Source organism: Sorex fumeus, unplaced genomic scaffold (assembly GCF_029834395.1).
Source record: "Sorex fumeus unplaced genomic scaffold, SorFum_2.1 ptg000003l, whole genome shotgun sequence".
Classification (NCBI taxonomy): Eukaryota; Metazoa; Chordata; class Mammalia; order Eulipotyphla; family Soricidae; genus Sorex; species Sorex fumeus.
The window spans coordinates 47,454,280-47,477,564 of NW_026606060.1; the positions used below are offsets into that span (position 1 = coordinate 47,454,280).

Below are 23,285 nucleotides of genomic sequence, written 5' to 3' on the forward strand. Positions count from 1 at the left end.
CTTTGTTTTCTTTCATTACATTACATACATGTATGAATATTAATTTCTAGTAATGTTACATGTGAGCGAGATCAGTGTTTGTCTCTATAATATGAATTCTTAAACTCATGCGTTTTTACCTTTTTCCAAACATCTGTGACTCCCACTCCCATCACTTTCTAGTAGCTGTTTTCCCAGAATCATGCTATTAAGTGAAATGGTATCCAGGGAGATATGGGAGGAGCTTCTTTTCATAGGCTTATAAGGACAAAGTGGAGGCAGGTTGGGTGGGCAACGATCCTTAGGTTTTTCACTGTTAACAAAATTATTAAAAAATCATCACTTACAAGGAAAGTAATTTTTTAGTAAAAAGACTTTAGAAGTCAGAGAGTAGAAGGGTCAGAGTATATGTCTGCTTTGCATGCGATCAGCCAGGTTCAATCCCAGGCACCATATATGGATCCCTAAAATATACCCAAGAATAGTCAGGTTTGCCCCCTCAACCCCAAAATGAACTTTCAACAAAACTTAAATATGTAAATATAATTTTAAAAATCACTTAAGTTCAAAATTTATTGTAGTTTTCCTGCTAAAATGCTTATTTTTCTGTGCTACCTTAACAATGTTTAGATATATATATTTTTTTACTTGTTTAGGTATTTTTGATCATTGATGTTTTGCCTAAAATCAAAATATACACAAAACAAGAAACAACCGAAAACTGTGATAGAATGTAGTTACCTTAAAGATGATTGTGGTTTAAGTGTTCTTACTGTGGACACTTCTTTCCTGACTTCCAGGTTCTCAGAAAGTGATACCGTTTCTTCGGCCTCAGTAATGGACTCTATGGCTTCATTTCCTTTACCAGTTAAACTAAGTAACTGCTGATCACCATCATTGTCAAATGACAGTACACTTGAATCTTCTCTGATGCTTGAGACAATATTTGAATCTGTATAAACTGAATTCTTATTACATGTTTCTGATACTTCTTCTGAATCACGTTTGCAAACATTCCCACTAGTTTCATCTTCTCTTATTTTTTCTAAATTTTTATCTGATAAATTCAGAAAAGCACCTTTTTGCAGATTTGTATCACTAGCTGATTTCAAAAGTAAAGGATCCTTCAAAGGGACATGGCTAAGATCAACACTCATTGATCTGTTATCTGACAAATGGTTAGCAGTTACACTTCTAATTTGATCTGTAACACTTCCAACTGGTTTCCTCTTAGAAGCCAAAAATTCTCCATTTTCTGTAGGCAAATAATCAGGAACCATTGAGCTCACACTTTCAGAAGCAGGAGACTTCATAGCATTTGCATAACCCACTGGGTGTAGTAAAAGAGCTACTTCTGCACTTTTCAGTAAAATTCCAACGCAAACGGATGTCTGACTAGCAGGATTGCCAGTCACAGCTTCTACATCTTTTCTTAAGTTCTCTGAAAGCAAAATGAGGGATTCATGAAGGAACAGCAGGAGCAGATACTGGTAGTGATTAATCTGCATACTGACATGCTTATGAATCTGAACTAGGACATGAATATCTGCATCTGAAGAGGAAGAGGAAAATCTTACAAAATTCTCTGAAGGTTTCTGACTACCATTTGTCAGGGGCTCAGACTCTGTACTATAATATTCCTTCAAGAGCTTTTTCCGCTTCAATCGACCAGACAGACCACTCGATTCACTCTGAGATGTGTTAATAGATGCTTGGTTACAAGTCTGAAGCTCTTCCTGTGACACCGCATACTTGGTTGGTTGACAAATCCAGACGGAAAGAGGGAAAGAGTCTATGAAACTTACTGGTCGCCCTTTCCCACTTTTTGTACCTTCATAATCTATCCAAAACTGAGAAAAATACACAGCCCATACATCTGTGGCAGCAGAAGCTTTAAGAGTATTTTTGTTTAACTTGGGAATGATATTTCCTTTATAAACTTCATGCATTTTGGTATCTTGTTCATGAGCGTGTCTCTGGAAGATTGGATGCAAAAGATTAAAATTGTCACAAGATTTTGGAAAGCAGGTGTATGTTTTACTAAAAAAATCACATTCTTTGAAGTCTTGAAACAAAGCTTCTAGATCAGAATGACGACAATTTGGACAGTGTCTTGTATTTGTGGCAATTATTTCAGAACTTTGAATAGAAATTGCACGTGGCTGATCTTTATGGCATTCAGATTTCATTTCAGAAGGAATGACAAACTAGAAGGAAAAATCATAAACAAATTTACAAATTCATACACCTTGAAATAAAATAATCAAGAACATGACTTAGACTCAGGAATTTTTTTCTGACATTTTCTTCTACACTATTACTTCCCTACTTAGATAAAAATCTCTAACATTCTATTCCTAAGTTTTTTTTTTAATTAAACCAAGTTAAAAAAAATTCCAGTGATTACCCACCAAGAAAAACTTATAAAGCAAACATAATCACTAATGTATATAACATGTATGGGATTACAGCATATCACAGAATAGAAAAGAACAAAATTGAATTGAATCAGTGTTACTAAACGCTTACCAATGTCCTGAGTCAGGCAATGTCCTGAGTCAGAACCTGAGAACTAGTAAACAAAACTGAACTGAACATGGTGGGCACTTGTGGGGGGTTTTGGGGAGACTGGGACAACCAAAGTAATAATTAAAAGAAAATAAGAAAAATAAAAAGTATCAAGTTTGGAAAAGAATTTTTTTTGTTATAATACATGAAATTCTGGTAATTGGATAAATATTCAAATGATGCACAAATGTATTAGAATCATTTTCTGGGATAAGAATTATTAGTAAGCTGGGCCAGAGTGATGGTACAGGGGTAGGGTGCTTGCCTTTCATAGGGCTGACCTGTGTTCAATTCCCAGCATATGAACTATGGTCTCCCAAGCCCTGCCAAGTGTGATCCATGAGCACAGAGCCAGGAGTATGCACTGAGCACTGCTGGATATAAGCCCCAAATTAAAACTTATTAATAACCTTAGAGGTATAGGCAGAAACAATTTCCACAAACAACAAATCCTTACTACTACAAATATCCACTTCAAAGTCCAAAATGGTTTTAAAACCATTCAAGCTCAGAAAGTGCAAAAATTATTTTAAAATTTTTAAAAGAATAATTATATGACTAGATAGGTAGTATAGCAGGTAGGGTGCTTGCCTTGCACAAGGCCAGCCTGGGTTCAATTGGAGTTCCAGGTGGTCCCCAGCCCTGCCAAGGAGTCATCCTGAGTATGGAGCCAGGAGTGATCTCTAAGCACCGCTGGCTGTGGCCCCAAAATCAAGAAATAAAAAAATTTTAAAAAGTATAATAGTAAATATTACAAACTAGAACCCTTTACTTGCTCCTCAGACCCAGTCTCCTTTGAACATGTCTCCCACTTGCCTGTCTCTCTGTATCTTTGCTTTGCTTCCAACTCCTGAGAGGCCCATGTTCTCTCTTAATGATGTCCCTTTCTTTCTATCACCTAAGATCTTTCTATATATGTTTCATTCAATAAAAACTATATTGCTTCACACAAACACACACACACACAAAAAAAGTAAGGCCTTTTAACTGATACTCCAAGATCTTTGAGGATACTTCAAAAGATCACTGCAGGGGTGGAGTGATAGCACAGTGGGTAAGGCATTTCCCTTGCACGTGGCCAACCTGGGTTCAATTCCCAGCATCCCATATGGTTCCCTGAGCACCGCCAGGATAATTCCTGAGCACATGAGCCAGGAGTAACTCCTGTGCACTGCCCGGTGTGACCCAAAAAGCAAAATAAATAAATTAAATTTTTTTTTAAAAAATGCTAGTACAGTAGGTAAGGTGTTTGCCTCGCATGCAGCCGACCTGAGTTTGATTCCTGCCACCCCAAATGGTCCCCAAGTCTACCAGGAATGACCCATGAGCATAGAGCCAAGAGTACATCCAGAGCACCACCAGGTGTGGATCCCAAACCAAAAACAAAATAAAACATTCCTGCACTGTAAACTGAGCACTATTAACCTCATTTTACAAAGAAATTAAATGTATGTAACTTTAGTCTCCAGGAATAGAAGTAAAAACAGAAACAGTCATTCACATCAAGCTGTCAAACTATAGACACTTGCCATAGCAAGTATTATGCTAGATGCGTTTTAAATATACATGGAATTTATATTAACTACATAGTTAAAATTAAAGGGCAAGTAAATAAATAATACCCATATATAACTTACAAGCTTTACTACACTGCTTAGAATTTTTCTTTCAAAGGATTTATTTATTTAGGTTGTTATGGGAGCCAATGGATACTGTGCTGGGGCACGGGGAGAGGTTGGGTGCATGCAGTGTCGAGGTCATGTGTACCACTGGATTCACATCACTGGCCCCTAGTCACGCTTTTGGAAACATCATTTCTGGTAAGAAGTAAGGGGGTGAGGGGGGAGAAGACTGCTTTTACTTTTATTAATCACCAGCAAATGAGTGAAAAGTAAAATAAATAAAAGGGGGAAAGGAAGGTAGAGAAGGTAGGGAAGGCCTCTTAATGCTACTGTATTTGAAGATCAAAATCAAAACTGAAGGGCTGGAGAGAGTGTGCCAGGGAAAAGGCACCTGCCTGGCATGCAGGAGACACAGGTTCAAGCTCTAGCACCACATATGGTGCCCTGAGTACCTGCAAGGGGGTCACTCTAGAAACAGCCAGGAATCATCCTGTGGACTGCTGGCTGTGGCCCAACCCTCAAGTCCCAAATAAAATGAAATTTCACTATAAAAATTAAGACTGTGGTTATGTTGATTCAAATGAACATCTATTGCAAATTCTGAAAATCACATTTTTCTATGCAAAACAACTTCCTGTTGAAAAACAGGGGACTGGAGATGTGTCAAACAATAGAGGGACTCTCGGTCTTGGATTACAAAACCCAGCTAGAATGTTGAGCAGGGGTCACTGTCACTGTCACTGTCCTCCCGTTGTTCATCGATTTGCTCGAGTGGGCGCAGTAACATCTCCATTGTGACAACTGTTACTGTGTTTGGCATATCGAATACGTCACGGGTAGCTTGCCAGGCTTGCCGTGCGGGCGCAGGCAAGAAACTCTCGGTAGCTTGCCAGGCTCCCGGAGAGGGGCGGATGAATCGAACTCGGGTCAGCCGTGTTGGCCGCTTGCAAGGCAAATGCCCTACCCGCTGTGCTACCGTTCCAGCCCGTTGAGCAGAGGTAGGAGGTGGGAATGAGGGGTGAAGTTGGTCTGGGGATATTGGGTAGAAGAGTTGGGCATTTTGGTGGTATGAGGTGCAATAAACTGTGTTATGAGATCAGAAGTATTAATTTTAATTAATTTTTTTAAAGTTTTGCTTTCAAAGTCATTTGTACCTTTAGCATTAAACCATCAACTCGAACATCAACATGCTCATCAGATTTTGAATTGTCATTCAATTTGTACACAGTCATAAACTGATTAAGACTTTGTTTTAAATCCAACAGAAACTGATTTAACCAGAGAATACTTCTTTCATCCACAGTAAACTGTAGTGCATTCAGCTGGCTATAAAGGTTTGGAGATGGAACTGTGGAGAAAAAAAATTTTAAGACATTTTTAATGAACAGATAATTCTAAATCTTCCCTGAGAAAAGACATTTAAGACAAGTTTTTATCTTTCTTAATTTATATTAAAAGTTTCAAAGTATTATTTAAGAAATTAAGGTGTGGATAACATCTTTTACATTTAGATAAACTTATTTGTATATACACTGATTGAAAAAGTTTAATCACAAACTAACAATATACAGGAAGCACTGTTTAGTTTCTATTTCTTAATGTTATACACACCAAGAAGCAAGTATCAAAAATCTTTACCTTCTTGAAATACCATATTAAATTTGTGGTCCTTATCCACATATTTTTCTAAGGACTTTACTACTTGACTTTGACTCCTTATAATGAGAGAAACCAAGTCTAATGTTAATTTCTTATGAAAATAGTATGTTAGGCAGATATCCTTAAGAAAAAAAAGACAATATCTGGCCTTATTCTGTACTTAACCTACGAGTGCCTGCTGAAAGGCAAAACTTAAAGTAACTCCTGAATAATCAAACACACACTTTTTCAAAATTCTTTCCAAATTAAAAGAAATGATCCTAAGCACAGAGCCAGGAATGGCCCTGAGTAGGGCATGACCCAAATCCGATCCCCAGAATGTACAGGATTGGATAACTTTTAATGCCAAATTATATTAACATTTGTGATTAGATCATACACCACATAAACTTACATATATCTATATCACAGGTCTGCCAAATTTTAGTGAAAATCTTTTATTCCAAACTTTTATGTGTATTTTACATGTTTCTTTTGCTGCTGCTGTTTTGGGCACCCATTAGAAATTCCTGGTTCTGTAGTCAGAAATATGTGGGCAGGCTTGCTCTTCAAGCCAACATCCTCCCTTGAACACATATCTTACTTGCTTATCTATGTCTCTTTGCTTGCTTATTTCCACTCTGGAAATATTTTTACTTTTGTTTTCTCTCTTGAACATATTTCCCCTCCTTCTTTCCTCTTACATCTTTCTAAGTCAGTTTCATTCAATAACAGCTACCTTGTTTCACTTAAAAAGAAATATGTGAGCATCTGTGGTGACAGATAATGAACTGTGGTCAGCTTGCAAACAAGCAACTTACTGACTGTACTATCTCTCTCCAGGCCCCAAAGAGTAATCTTTTTTGGTTCTTTTCGGTATAAGACTGTGCTCAAGGGTTACTCCCAGCAATGCCAGAGGAACTACTCGGTTCAGAAATTGAAGGAAGGGCCTCACACATTCAAAGCAAGTACTGTACCACTAAACCACACTTCTAGGCCCCAAACTTGTATTTACTTCTACCAAGGAAAAAGTATGCATTATCTAAAACATGAAGACCACATTAATTTAAGGAAAATAAACTCAAGGTGTGGATAACAGTAGAGAAGACGGCAATAATATCCTGAATACATATTTTATTAACATTCATTCACTTTCTTTCAGAAAAGATCCACTGAATACCAACTTCATTTTGTACATTGTGTTAATAAGTTTGAATAAAAACAGGATGAATCTAAAAAAAAAAATGTTCATGACAGCCACAGGATAATCTGCAGGAAAGATAACTTAGATCGCCTGAGGCTGGCTTGGGTCCAATTTCCTGCACCCACCACAAATGGTGTGGCCCAAATCCCTACCTCCAATTTTTTCTTAAAAAATTCATGAACCATAGAAGCATTCAATGGGTTACATCGAGTGTAATTTAAAAGCAGGAAGCCTGGATTCAACTGCTGGGAGGGAAGAGTCCCTTGAGCAACTCCAGGGCCTCTGAACAGGGAGCAGCCCCTAAGCACCACTAGACACAGTCTCCAAAAAGTCCAAAATGATACACAGCTAAGTATAAGCAAGCTGTACAAGGAAATGTAGCTCCTACCAAGCACCACAAGAAAGATGTCTGAGTGTACAGGGGGTGCAACCCCCACAGAGCACGTGTGTGACTATCACATCAAATCCAAGAGGACGCAGCAACCAAGTTTTTATGAGCAAACATGCAGCTCAATGAATGTGACCCCCACACACAAACACACATTCCTGCAAGTACCACAACCCAGTATGTGCAACCTTAAGCATCACAACAAGAGCAACAAAGTGAAAAGAAGGGGGGGAAAATGTGTTTAATAAAAGGTTGTTGGGGGCTGGAGCAATAGCACAGTGGGTAGGGCGTTTGCCTTGCACGCAGTCGACCTAGGTTCAATTTCCAGCATCCCATATGGTCCCCTGAGCACTGCCAGGAGTAATTCCTGAGTGCATGAACCAGGAGTAACTCCTGTGCATCATTGGGTGTGACCCAAAAAGCGGGGGGGAAAACAAAAGGTTTTTTTAATTAAAAACTGTTGAAGCATTCAGTACTCAAGACATCTTTTTTATTGTGGTGCTTGGTAGGAGCTGCAATTAGTTACACAGCCTGCATGTACTTGGCTGTGTGCCATTAAAAACTGGAATTTTTAATTTAAATTTTAAAATAAAACTACTGAATTTAAAATTAAAATTCACATTGACAATGGCAGCCACAGAGAAGACTAAAAAGTAAATGGGAGTTCTCAGGGCTCGACAGAAGGAAAGCAAAACCCCAGCAGGAATCTGTGACAGGAAGGAACCTGGAGCACTACACTGCAGAAAGGGTGGTGTGCAGCAGCAGCAGAGGTCTACTGAGGAAGCATCGTTAGGCAGATGCTCAGAAAGACCTTACCAATGAATATGGAGAAACCTGGAACACTGCGGATCATTAAGGGATAAGAAAAGGACGCAAATCAAATGTGTAAAAGAAATATACAGGAATATGAGCAACACAGGGGGCCCAACCAGCACTGCCTCCTTATGCCTTTGCACTGAAGCAACTGTCGGTTTGGCTGAGAATTGCTGATAGGACCCCTCTTCCTCTGGAGCAGGTTCCCCAAAATAAATAAAAAACCAAACTAGAAATACCATACTATTATGATCTGAACTTTGTCTCCTCAAAACTGATTAAAGTGAAGTTCAATCCCAAAATACCCCCAGAATGTGATGGCATTTGGGTTAACTATTGGTAAAACAAGTTCATGAGGGTCTTTGTTCTACATGGTTCCACGAGAGAAGATTAGGACACACACACAGAAAAGACCAGGTGATGACAAAGGACATAAGGCAAAGACAGCCTTCTCCAAACCAAGAAGAGGAAATAACTCAAAGGAAATAACCTGCTGAGCCTCTGACCTGGCTACTACTGCCTCCAGAACTGTGAGGAATAAAAGATTTTTTAAATTACCCAGCTTGTATTTTCTTTTTTGACAACCCTAGTAAATATACATATTTAAGCAAAAATTCTCTCTAAATCATAAGCCTATGGGGTAATACTTTATTTTTGAAATTTCAAAAATACAACAAGCATATGCTATTAACTATAAATTTTACATGGGGGAAAAGTTTCTTTAAGTTTGGCCACTTAATAGAGAGCTAAAGAAATGTGAAAATTAAACCACTGATCGATGTACGTGGGAATTCAATATATTATCCCATTACTTCTACAAACATCTGAATTTTCCAAATACAAAATAGAAAGTAGTTATTTTGCTTTTTGCTTCTTTTTTTTTGGGGGGGGGGCTTTTGGGGTTACACCCAGCGATGCTCAAAGGTTACTTCTGGCTCTGCACTCAGGAGTTACTCCTGGCAATGCTCAGGGGACCATATGGGATGCTGGGGATCAAACCCGGGGTCAGTCAAATGCAAGGGAAAAATGCCCTATCCACTGTACTATCGCTTCAGTCCCTAATTTAAAATAGCTTAATATGATCTAGCTATCTGGGGGCCTAGGCTTAAATTGCTATGGAAAAAATTTTATCAGAAAATACGTATTATGGGGGCTGGAGTAATTGCGCAGCAGATAAGGAGCTTGCCTTGCATTTGAGCCCAACCAAGAGTGATCTCTACACACACAGACAGGTATAAGCCGTGAACACCAAACACAATAGACCAAAAAGCCAAACCAAACAAACAAATAGCAGAGAATATATTATGTAACAGGATTATAATCCCTTTTGTACATATGATAAAACTAACAGAATTCAACCAAAAGCCATGTCCTACCACTGACTCCACATAAGATCATCTACCAGCCTTGTTCCAGAGACTGAAATCTCAAAAGCAATCACCTAGCCATAAAAATCTTGCAGATGTCCGTTCTAGCTGTGACCTCCTGGGGACTCTAGGAAGGGGATAGGTCAGCTCCAGCCTAAAGAAAGCCCTCACAACAGTTCCCACACCCCAAAGCCACCTCCATGTCTCAAGCCAGACTCCACTGCCTCAAGACTGAACTTTAGAGAGAACCGAATTTGCTGAAAACATCAGGTACATGGGTCGTAATGGCTGAAAACTCCGGGCCTTCTTGGAGTCATGATGGCGCCCTCCCCCCATACCCCCTCCTATTTCTGCAAGTCCAGTAGCCATGCCCATGAAACACCACTGCTGTCATGTAAGCTTATCTACCAGCCCTGTTCCAGAGATTCAAATAAATCTCAAAAGAGAGCAAGTAGTTATGAAAATTTCTCGGACCCCTGTCCCTAGATGAGACCTCCAGAGCATTCTTGAAGGTGGGCAGTCTAGTTCCCACCCAAACAAAGCTCTGGCAGCTGCTCCCACACACCAAAGCAGAATGCCCAGTTAAAATTTAATTCCAGCTAGACTGCCCAGTTAAAAAGTATAGTCAAAGTGACATCTGCACTTGTTTGTTCATTGCAGCACTCTTTACAATAGCCAGAATCTGGAAAAAACCTGAGTGCCCGAGAACAGATGACTGGTTAAAGAAACTTTGGTACATCTACATAATGGAGTACTATGTAGCAGTTAGAAAAGATGAAGTAATGAAATTTACATACAAGTGGTACTACATAGAAAGTATCATGTTAAGCGAAATGAGTCAGAAAGAGAGGGATAGACATAGAAAGACTGCATTCATCTGGGGAACATAAAGTAACAAAATAAGAGACTAACACCCAAGAATAGCCGAGATCAGTACCAGGAGGTTCACTCCATGGGTTGGAGGCCAGCTGCACATGCTAAGGGAAAAGGCCGCTCAGATAGAGAAGGGAGGACCAAGTAAAGGGTGTTGAGAGGATCGTCCCAGGATGGGGAGATGCATGTTGAAAGTAGACTATGGACTGAATATGACTGCCACTCAATGCCTCATTTGCAAACCACAGGACCCAAAAGGAGAGACAGAACAAAAGGGAATGCCCTGACACAGAGGCAGGGTGGGATGGGGGGATGGGGGGTGGGAGGGATACTGGGATCAGTGGTGGTGGAAAATGGGAACTGGTGGAGGGATGGGTACTCGATCATTGTATAATTGAAACCCAAGCACAAAATTTGTAGTCTACAACTGTACCTCATAGTGTCTCACTAATAAAAAAAAAATAATAATAATAATAATAAATGATGCACCAAAAAATAAAATTCTGGATTTGGGCTGGAGTTATAGCAAGTGGGGAGAGTGTTTGCGTTGCACGCAGCTCACCCAGGTTCGTTCCCAGCAACCCATATGGTTCCCTGAGCACTGGCAGGAGTAATTCCTAAGTGCATGAGTCAGAAGTAACTCCTGTACATTGCCGGACGCAAAAAAGAAAAAAAAAATTCTGGATTTTCTGGAATGTGCAACTGCATGTGTGCCCACACAACACCATCAGTATCTACAACATTGTCATCCTACTCATAGTTGGATGGGATGTAATGGAGAAACCAATCAATCTTGACTAACAGAAACATTAACACAGAAGGCCAATGTGCAACAACAGCTTAGAAAACCCTCAAACAAGGATTTATTGTCCCCATAGTGAGATACACCAACTTTTTCAAATTTTCTTTTACAGAAATATTTTTTTGATCATTCCATTAGCCATTCAGGGGTAACAAGCAATATAAATTATTGTTGTTCTTCTATGGGGATGGGGACAGGCTTGAGAGGTGGTTGAGAAAATGGAGACAATGATGGAAGAAAGGTGACAGTGGTGGTGAGATTGGCGTTAGAATATTGAATGCCTATAACAAACCATCATGAACAATTTTGTAAACCACAAATAAATAAAGCTTAAATAAAGTGGGGTTGGAGGTAATAAATAATTTTTTTAAATATCAACCTAGATTAAAACTCAGCAGAAATCTTGGCGAGATTGCTAATACCGGGGTGAAGATATCTTCCTTGCATTTAGCAACTGGTTTTATTTGTAAACGTAGACCAAGAAGTACTCCTCAGTGGTGGAAAATATGCACTGGTGAAGAGATGGGTGTTTGATCATTGTATGACTGAGATTTAAACCTGAAAGCTTTGTAACTGTTCTCACGGTGACTCAATAAATTATTTTTAAAAAAATAAGCATTTTGTAAATCACATTACTTCACTAATATTAATATAAATGAATTAAAAAATTTATAAAAATAAAGCAGACATGAAAGCTTTTAACTATCTCACAGTGATTCAATAAAATTTTTAAAAAAGCAGGCAACAAAAACAAAAATGGTAGGGTATTACAAGTAGGGGTCAGAATCACAAATAGGGACCATTTTGGAAACTTCTTTCAACCTACTAGAAAGGCCAATGGACTTTATATTGCACCTCACTCTTCAAAAAAGAAAACCTCCCTGCCCTCCCCACCCCAACGTCGACCCCAAGTCATCGCCCACGAACAGCCTGACTCCTGATCAAGCTGCTTAACAGCCTTGGTCGCAGAGACTCAGAAACAAATCTCGAAACCCAGCGGCTTTTAGCAGAAATGTGTCTGGACCCCGCAGTAGGTTACTGCCGCCAGGCCACCCCAGGGGGAAAAGGGTGTTGTCCCTCCGCCTGCTCCCCCTTGGCGGCTCAGTGGCCGTCATCCTCCAGAGGCCATTGGACAGTCAGGTCTGGGCCCGCAGTGACGAAACATTTTGGGCCTCACAGGATGGGGTTGGAGCCGGGCCTGTCCTCCCCACCTCAACGATACCCCAAGTCATAGCCCACGAATGGCCTCTCTGGCTCCTGATCAAGCTGCTCAACGGCCATGATCCCAGACTCTCAGGAGCAAATCTCGAAACCCAGTGGCTTTTGGCAGAAATCCCTCTAGATTTTAGTGTTAAAATTTTGGAATTTCAAAATCACACGGCCCTACTGCAGCCATGCGACATCATATGTTATTCATAACCAGCAATAGAACATAAATTGTCTACTGTTGCCTTTTCAGCAGATCTGAGTGTTGGGGTAAAATCTCAAATAATAATGGTGGGTCTGGTGTCGAAATATTGAATGTGATCAAAGTAGAGAAAAAGTAATGTGGAAATCATCTGCCCCACAGGTAGGGGGAGGGTGTGGGATGGGGGTGTACTGGGGTTTTTGGTGGTGGAGAATGGGCACTGGTGAAGGTACGGGTGTTTCATTGTATCACCGAGACTTAGACCCAAAAGCTTTGTAACTGCTCTCACGGTGATTCAATAAATAAAATTATAAAAAATTTTTAAAAAAGGTAAAGTGGAGTTCATGCACAATTCAATCAGCTAATCAGTGGCTGAATAAATAGCAGTACTCCTACATAACAAAAAAGAAAAAAGAAAACCTCAGGATGAATTACTGAGAAGTGTTCCATCCATCCATACAGTTGAGCAAACAAAACAGAAATGCTTCCTATGGGCAAATAAATACCCCAGTCCTTGTCAGCTCACATCTGACAAGAAGCAAGCCAGCCACACCCCTATAAACAGAAAGCACCCTTCAAGCCTCCTAAAGTAGACATAGTTGGTCCCAAATACCAGCTGAGCTCCTCCAGCCAGAACCTGCTCTCTGCCAACCAATCTGAATAAAATGGGTCTGCTGCCTACTCTTAATTCCACCTCTACATGAGTTTCCCAGCTAACACCCAAGTCTCTGAGACCCTGCAAAATCTGGTGGTTGCTGTTCACTGGTGCCCTTGAACTCCAGGTCAATAACCAGATCCTCCTGAGTTCAGTACACAGGTGTCACAAACACTATCTTGAACCCATGGTCACTGCCAATTTGCACTTTTCACCCTATGGAAAGTTCCCTTTCCACCCTGATGGGGCATTGTATGGATGAGGCTAGAGAGCTTGCACTGGGGGTAGATGCTTGCCTTGCATGTGGCTTAACATAATTTGATGTCCTTCATATGGTTCCCTGTGTACCACCAGGAGTGGCCCCTCCTCCCAGGAAACAGAAACCCACATAGACACAGAGTAGCAAGAATTCCTGGCAAGAGTTAGACAAACTATCTGAAGATGACTTCAAAACAACACTCAGGATGATCACTGAATTGAGACCAATGAAAGAAAACATCAACAAAAGCAAAGTATGAAAGAAAGGCTGAGAAGAGTTTTAACAGAACTCATGGAGCTAGAGCTGGAGAGACACTATAGCTGGTAGGGTGCTTGCCTTGCATGAGAGACCCAAATTCAATTCCTGGCATACCATATGATCTCCCAAGAAACATCAGGAGTCATTCCTGAGTGCAGAGTCAAGAATAACCCCTGAGCATCACCACGTGTGACCAAAAACAAATCAAAAAATAAATCATAGAGCTAAAAATTACAGTAGCTGAACTAAATATTACAGAAGGGCTCAAGAGTAGAATTAAAAAGGAAAAAGAAAATCAGTGAGCCTGAACGTAAGGTAACAGAAACCTTCCAAAAGCAGAAAAGACAAAAGTCATGAAGGTAGAGACCAGAAAGACAGTAAGTGGGCTGGACACTTGCTTGCACACGGAGGACCCAGGTTCAATCCCCAGCACCCAATACCGGGTCCCCCAAAACCACCAGGAGTGATCCCTGGATACAGAACTAGGAATAAGCCCTGAGCACAGCCAGGTATGGCCCAAAACTACTTCTTTTTTTTTTTTTAATATTAAGATAGAAAGCTCAGTGACTTAAAGTACATGCCTGAATGTGCTTGAGAGAATATTCAAAGCCTGGGCTGCCCCAAGCACTGAAGGAATCCTTAGAACGCTGCTATTTTCAAATTTAGGTGAGGAAAGGAGTGACTTAAGTGGCAAGAGAAAGCCTGAGGCTCAGAGACCAGAAAGAGCGTACCGAAAGCAAAGGTCTTCTCTGGAATGTGGCAGACCCTAGTTCTTTCCCCAGCGTTACATAAGGTACTTCCTGTGCAAGTGAAGCCTAAGCACAGAGCCACTGAACGGCCCCAGAGCACTATGGTATGGCCCAAATTACCCCCATCACACAAACACACACAAACACAAAACATGAATTCCAATCCCAGAGTTACTTCATATCATACACTGAGGCCATCCTGACAGCCCCACTATCTGGAAAACACCAGAAAACAAAACAATGAAGATAATATAATGCTATATGGGGTAGCATTCACATCATGCAGATTCTAGGACAAAAATAAAGGGCACTTCAATTCTCTCTTTTTAATGAGACACCATGATTTAGGAAAGTCTAACAGTTTCAATTTCAGGCATGCAATATCACAATCACCACCAAAGTGTCAGCATCCTTTCACCAAAGTCTCAGGTCACTTTCCATCCACCCTGCCCTGCGGGTCTGACATCTCTGACCACTTGTCATTCCCTTACTAGGGTTATATCCCACAAAAAAAAAGAGATGCTTCTTTATGTGCCCTTCTCCTCCTGACTTCACTCAGCATGACAACCTCTAGTTCCATGTATCTAAAGACAGCTTACATGATTTCATCTTTTCTGAGTAGTATTCCATTGTGTATTTTATCACAGCTTCTTTTTCCAGTTATCTAAGGGACAGAATTCTTTTTCTTCTTAAAATTTATTTATTTAGACTTTGGGCCTCACCTGGCAGTGCTCAGGGCTTAATTCTTACTCTGTACTCAGGGATCATTCCTGGCAGGTTCAGGGGACCATATGGTGCCAGGGATGGCAACTGGGTCAGTCATGTACAAGCAAGTGTCTTACATACTATACTATCTCTCCAGCCCCTAAGGGACAGAATTCTTATTTGAAGAACAGCCAAAAACTGTCCCAAGCTAAAAGAAGAGTAAGGCACTCAGATACAGGAAGCACAGAGTTCCAAACCAAATAAACCTGAGTATATACACAGCAAGACTCACTGAAATTAAAATGATAAAAAAAAAATCAGAGATAAAAAATCCTGAAAGCAGCAAGAGAAAAATGGGAAGACTCACAAATAAAAAAACTATTAGATTATCAGTAAATTCCTTGAGAAACTCTATCAGACAGAAAGAAAGCAGCATGACGTATACAAAGCGCTGAATGGAGAAGACCTCCAACCAACAGCACTTCCCAGGGTAGATGAGAGTCACATGCTTTGCATGAATACACCCAAGTTCAAATCCTGGCACCATACAGCCCCCACACCACTACCAGGATTGATCCCTGAGCACAGAACCCGAGAAAGACCAGGTGTGGCCTAAAAACAAACAAAAAAGAATATTCTACCCAGCTAGATTATCACTTAGATTATCACTTACATGGTGTCACGGTCCTCCCGTTGCTCATCGATTTGCTCGATGCGGGCACAGTAACATCTCCATCGTGAGACTTGTTGTTACTGTGTTTGGCATATTCAATACGTCACGGACAGCTTGCCAGACTCTGCCGTGGTCCTAAGGCGAGCTCAGGGAGGACAGAAACCTCCCGTGGAGCAGAAGGGCAAAAGCTCGCTTGATCACTTACATACAGAAAGTAAAAATAAAGAGCTCTGGAGTTAAAGAAATTCATCACCAATTTACTGGCCCTCTGAATAACACAAAAACACAGATAATAAAACTAAGATTAGTATACACTGGGAGGCTAGAGAGAAAGTACAATGGGTAGGGTGCATGTCTTGGGTTTCCTAATCACCTAATCACCAAGAGTGATTCAGGGCACAGAGACAGGAATATGCCTGAGAATAGCTGGTGTGGCCCAAAATCAAAGCCTGAAAACACACACACACACACACACACACACACACACACACAGGAAATATCTAATAAACAAATGACTATGAATAGCCAGGTGGGGTGGGGGTAGAAGGAGTAAGAATAGTGGCAAAGGATAAGGATTAGGAGACTCTCATTTAGTTTTATTTGTCTCTGGGCCACACCCAGCACTGCTGAGGGCCTACATCTGGTTCTGTACTAAGGGATCACTCTTGGTGGACTTTGGGGAGCATAAGTGGTGCCCTGGTCAGCCACATGCAAGACAAGTGTCCAACTGCTGTACTACTGCTCTGGCCCCTCATTTAATTATTTACTAGGTGTTAAATCATAAATATCTAATTTGAAGACAGACTAGACAAACTGATAATACACAAAGCACTGTAAAAAATCAAATTTGGGTATGATTAAAAGGTAAAAAAGGTAAAGGCCCTCCCGTTGATCGTCGATTTGCTCGAGCGGGCCCAGTAACGTCTCCATTGGAGACTTTGTTGTTACTGTGTCTGGCATATCCAATACTCTCGGTAGCTTGCCGGGCTCTCCGAGAGGGGCGGAGGAATCGAACTCGGGTCGGCCATGTTGGCCACTTGTAAGGCGAACGCCCTACCCGCTGTGCTATCGCTTTAAATTTGGCTCAGACTAGGACTGAAGCAGTAACAGTTTGACATATTTCTTCAAGTCACTCAAGTTTTAATTAAACAACAAAGGTGTAAGCAGGACAATTACCCTTTGAAACTAAAAACTCTGATGTTAGAAAAATAGGCAAATGGGCAAAGTAATTAAAGAAATTAGGAGCACTACCTCCAAGTACCAAACTAGGAGCAACCCCTGAGCATCAGTGGGTATGGCTGAAAACCCCAAATAAAAACAAAACAACAAAAAAACTTAGGGCCATGCCCCTTGGGGAAAGCACCACAATCAAATGTGGGACCCCGTTAAGAGAAGGAAAAAGAGGGGAAAAAATACCAGGTATAAAAGTTAGCTCAACAAGGCCAAAGAGACAAGACAGCAAGTAAGGTGCTTGCAATGTATGCTGCTGACCTGGGTTTGATCCCCAGCACCCCTTGTGGTCCCTTAGCCCCTTCAAAGCCAAACGTAAATCCTGTGCACCGCCAGGGGTGGCCAAAACCAAAAAAAAAAAAAAAAATCTAAACTAAGGGATAAAATGAAGCATAAGCTTATATAAATACTACTTGATTCCTGGCATTAAGGAAGTTTATAAGAAGCTAGGGAAACTAAGAGTTAAGAAGTAATAAACTGCTAAAATATTAGAGTTATATGTGTAATAAACATTAAAAAAAGCTGAAGAATCATGGGCTTTTACATATTTTTTCCTGATTTGGTTTTGCTTGGGTTTGCCTTGAACCTCGCACAGTGCTGGGAGACTGGCCCTCTAAATCGTCTCCCTGCCAACCTCCAGCCCCCTTTTCCATACTACATTTGAAAGGTTACCTTAGCTAGAGATGAAACAAAAAAACAATAATCCCCCAAGTATCCTCAAACAACAAAACAGAAAAAAGCACTTACTTGGAAAATCTTTTCCATCTGGATAATAATACTCTGTAAATTCTATGTAGACAGCAGACATTTCTTGGGGAAGATACAAGGATTTTTTATTGCAAGAAATCATAGTTTTGGGAGAAGAACGGCACTGTTCAGCTGTAGAAACCTAAAAAATAATGTAGTAACACTGAATAAAAGTCCCTCCCCAAATTACTTATATGCATGAGCATTACTTTAAATTCTTAAAACTCTAGTAATATACTAATAATGCATTTCCAATATTATATTAAAGCTAAACACCAATCAACTTCAGAAACATATCACCTCTTTGGATCTAAACAATTACAAAATTAAAGTTGCACAATGGCCTTGTAGATTTACTATTGCTCCCCTCACCCCACTTTATTTAAACACCATAGTTTACAAAGATTTGGTACAGGCATTAAATATTCCAACACCAAAATTCACTATTTTTTGATCCTTAAAAATCACTACTACTTCTGTAAGATAATACAAATAAATAGCTGAGTCACAGACAGATTCAAGTCCTAAGACAAGAATGTTTCCCCAGTAGCACTGTAGCACTGTCCTGGCATCGTTCATCGATTTGCTCGAGCGGGCACCAGTAACATCCCCATTGTGAGACTTGTTACTGTTTTTTTGGCATATTGAATATGTGACGGGGAGCTTGCTAGGCTCTGCCATGCAGGCAGAATACTCTCGGTAGCTTGCTGGGCTCTCCGAGAGGGACAGAGGAACCAAACCCAGGTCAACCATGCGCAAGGCAAATGTCCTACCTGCTGTGCTGTTGCTCCAGCCCGTTTCCCAGTAGTACTTTATAACAATTCCTTACCATAATTTAACATTAAGAAAAATAATACACTATAAACAGTTTCATTTTAAGGTAAAGGAGTTAAGGAGGTGATCAGTAGTGATGACTGAAATGTTGCAAGAGTCCAGCAAAGGGAACAGACAAAGATAGACACTAGGAGGAACAAGAAAATAAATGTATTTATTTAGTACAGGTGACAGACTAGCAGAGTCACATCCAAAGGCTAGGCACAAGGCCGCAGATTCAGTTTATATGTACACAGGGCTCATCACTGGACTAGGAGATGGTCTGAGCTGGGATCTCTATGCTCAAGAATGGAAAGCGTGTTGGGTTACACAGGACAAGGTGATACACAAGCAGGACCAAGAGCCAGGCTTCCCATGATATTGGAAATGAGCAGAAAACAGAAAGATAGCCAGATGACTATTCACAGGAATCAGACCACCCCTCATTAAAATGGGTACAGGCCCATTTGATTGGTACAGAAATCTGATTTCCCTTCACAGTACAACAATGTGAGCATATGTAACACTAGTGAATTGTATACTTAGCACTGTAGCACGGTCCTCCCGTTGTTCATAGATTTGCTTGAGCAGGCCCAGTAATGTCTCCATTGTGAGACTTGTTGTTACTGTGTTTGGCATATAGACTATGTGACGGGTAGCTTGCCAGGCTTTGCTGTGAAAGCAAAATACTCTCAGTATCTTGCCAGGCCCTCCAAGAGGGGTAGAGGAATGGAACCCAGGTTGGCTGCGTGCAAGGCAAACCCCTACCCTCTGTGCTATTGCTCCAGCTCTGATATACTTAAAAATGAAAATAAATTTTGTTATACAAATAATGGGCTGGAGCAATAGCACAGTGGGTAGGGTGTTTGTTTGCCTTGCACATGGCCAACCCGGGTTCGATTCCTCTGTCCCTCTCGGAGAGCCTGGTAAGCTACTAAGAGTATCCCACCCACACAGCAGAGCCTGGCAAGCTCCCCGTGGCATATTCAATATGCCAAAAACAGTAACAAGTCTCACAATGGAGACGTTACTGGTGCCCGCTCAAGCAAATCAATGAACAACAAGAAGACAATTCTACAGTGCTATACAAATAATACAACTGTAACTGCTTCTGTCAGTTTGATGTCCCAAGTTTTCCAAAAAGACCATTAGTTTTAAGGTTCTTATTGTGCTTTTTCATTTTCCTCTTAAAGCAGCACATTTATAATTACAGGAAATACGTTGGGAGAGATAGCAGGTAAGAGATCTGCCTTGCACGCAGCTGATCTCAATCCCCAGCTTACAATATGGTCCCCTGAGATTCCAGAAGTGACCCCTGAGCACAGAGCCTGGAGCACAGAGCTAAGCATCACTGGGTATGGTTCAAAACCCAAATCACAGAACAAAACTGTAAACACTGGCCAGAGTGGTAGCTCAACAAACTGAGTACATGCTTTCATGCAGGAGGTCCAGGTTTGATGGAGGGAACCATATGGTACTCTAAGCCCACTGGAAGTAAGCCCTGAGCAAAGGGCTTCCGGAGTAGCCCCTGAGCACAACCCTGAGGGACCCACAAACAAAAAATATATAAAAGGGACTGGACCCTTCTAATTTTCAGCCTAAAATCGATATTGTCGGATACCAGTAAGGAAAGCCTCTTTAACAAATGGTGCTGGAAAAACTGGACAGCTACATGCAAAAAATGGGCTCAGACCTCTACCTAAAACCATTCTGAAAAGTCATATCAAAATGGATTAAAGACCTCACCATCAGACCAAAGTCCTTAAGGTCCACTGAAGAAAAGGTCGGCAAAACCCTCCATGACATCGAAGGTATCTAAAGGTATCTTTGAAGATATCTAGAAGTATCTTCAAAGATGAAACACCACTGACCAAGCAAGTGGAAACAGGGTAAATAAATGGGACTACCTTAAATAAGAAGCTTCTGTACCTCAAAAGAAACAGTGACCAGAATACAAAGACAGTTCACAGAACGGGAAAGGATATTCACCCAATATCCACCTGATAAGGGGTTAATATCAAGGATATACAAGGCACTGGTTGAACTCAACAAGAAGAAAACATCCAACCCATCAGAAAATGGGGCAATGAAATGAACAGAAACTTTCTCAAAGAAGAAATCCAAATGGCCAAAGGCACACGAAGAAATGCTCTTCATCACTAATTATCAGGGAGATGCAGAACAAAACTATAATGAGATAACCATCTGATACCACAGAGACTGGCACACATCCAAAAGAACAAAAGCAACCAGTGTTGGCGCGGATGTGGGGAGAAAGGGACTCTCCTTCACTGCTGGTGGGAATGCCTACTGGGTCAGTCCTTTGGGAAAACAATATCAACGCTTCTCAAAAATTAGAAATTGAGCTCCCATTTGACCCAGCAATACCACTTCTGGGAATATATCCCGGAGATGCAAAAAAATTCAATAGAAATGGTATCTGCACTTGTATGTTTATTGCAACACTATTTACAATAGCCAGAATCTGGGAAAAACCCGAGTGCCCAAGAACAGATGACTGGTTAAAGAAACTTTGGTCCATCTACACAATGGAATACTATGCAGCTGTTAGAAAAGATGAAGTCATGAAATTGGCATATAAGTGGACTGACATAGAGAGTACCATGTTAAGTGAAATGAATCAGAAAGACAGGGACAGACAGAAGGACTGCACTCATTTGTGGAATATAAAGCAACATAATAGGAGATGAACACCCAAGGATAGTAGAGATAAAGACCAGGAGGATTCCTCCATGGCTTGGGAGCTGGCATCACATGCGGGAGGGAGGCAGATGAGATAGAGAAGGGAACCACCAAGCAAAGGACGCTTGAAGGGCTTGCTCGGGATGGGAGATGTGTGCTGAAAGTAGACTTTAGACCAAACACAACGACCACTTAATACCTGTAATGCAAACCATAACACCCAAAAGGAGAGAGGGAATAAAAGGAAATGTGCCTGCCACAGAGGCAGCAGTGGGGTAAGGAGTGAGGGTGGCAGGAGGGATACTGGGAACATTGGTGACAGATAATGGGCACTGGTGGAGGGATGGGTCCTCAACCATTGTATGACTGAAACGTAATCACAAAAGTGTGTAAGTCTGTAATTGTATCTCACGGTGTTTCATTAAAAAATTTACAAAATAAAAAAATAAAAATAGATAAATAAAAGGGACTGGAGAACAGGGATTAAGGCACTTGCTTTATATACAAATCACTGCACTTTCAAATGCCCAGCATCACAAATAGTCCCTTATGTTCCACCAAGGGTGAGTCCTGAGCACAGAGTCAGGAATAACATATAAAGGTACTGAGCACTACAGGGTATGGCCTCCAAGCAAAAGTATATGCTAATTTGCCCCAAACCAAAACAAGAGCTTTCAAAGAAATCATTTGCTCATGCTTGTTTAGTAGATTCAGATGAATATCTCAATTTGTTTTGATTTTGTTTTCATTCATTGATAAATATGTCTATTTCTCACATGAAGTGGGATAAATTTTTTTCAATGGTTTCTTCTTGTGTAAGTGGCTAATTATGTCTTCCAATTATCTATACTTTTTATCAACTGGTGTCATTTCCTTACATATCTAAGCTGTTGTCTCCACATGGAAACAAATCCCCTTCAACTAAAGTGTCAAGCTGTCAACAGCTGACTGCCCTCTTCCTTTAACAGTTAAAATAATTTAAATTCATAGAAACAAAGTATTTTATTTCAATTAAAAATCTTTCATTCTGGGGCTGGAGGGTAATAGAGCAGGTAGGGTGTTTGCCTTACACACTGCCAGCCCAGGTTCCATCCTGGCATATGGTCCCGAGCACTGCCAGGAGTGATCCTTGAGCACAGAACAGGAAGTTTCTTAGTAAGCCCTAAGAAGCACCAGATGTGCCCCCCACCTACCCAATTAACAAATAAAAATACTTTATTCTGTTTGTGTATATAGAACCTTTCTGTTTTGGAGCCACATCCAGATGGCTCTGTGCTTAGGACTCAGGGCTTATCACTCCAGCTTTGCTCAGGGATACCGTGCCAGATTCAAACTGGGTTAGGCCTCAGGCACAGCAAGTGCCTTAACCCCTGTACAGTCTCTCCAGCCCCTACTGGATTTCACTGTGTACTTCACTTTCAATCACTGTGATTTTGGGTGATTCCTTTTCGTTCATTTCCATATGAATTTATTTATTCAAACCCACTTCAAGGAAAATTATTACATATAGAACTAAATAAAGAAGCAACTTTTCAAGAACAAAATAACTTGTCTGCGTTTCTCAAAGTTAGCACTACTGACATTTGAAGCAGATGGTTCTTTTTGTTAGTGCTGTCCCATGTGCCACAGAAATCTATGCAGTATCTAGTCTCAGTAGTAACTCCCTCTAGCTGTGACAACTAAAACAGCCATTGGACACTGGCAAGTATCCGGATGGAGAGGACAGCTAAATTGGCCACAGTTGAAAATCAGTAAGAAAAATGAGAACTGTTAAAATTCAACTCAGTTTCAAAATCACAAGTGACCAAAAATAACTGGAATAATTTATAAA

General features: G+C 40.7%; 1 protein-coding gene across 2 annotated transcripts in view; it reads right to left on the minus strand.

The window, feature by feature from the left end:
- BLTP3B (bridge-like lipid transfer protein family member 3B) overlaps window positions 1-23,285 on the minus strand; it is a 93,138-nt gene that overhangs the window by 20,182 nt on the left and 49,671 nt on the right. For both annotated transcript variants that reach the window (XM_056116333.1, XM_056116338.1), the window contains 4 exons: window positions 17,939-18,080; window positions 5,324-5,517; window positions 721-2,186; window positions 120-292 (listed from right to left, as the gene is read on the minus strand). In XM_056116333.1, the coding sequence (XP_055972308.1) occupies window positions 120-292; window positions 721-2,186; window positions 5,324-5,517; window positions 17,939-18,080 (1,975 nt within the window). The remainder of the gene's footprint in view (window positions 1-119; window positions 293-720; window positions 2,187-5,323; window positions 5,518-17,938; window positions 18,081-23,285) is intronic.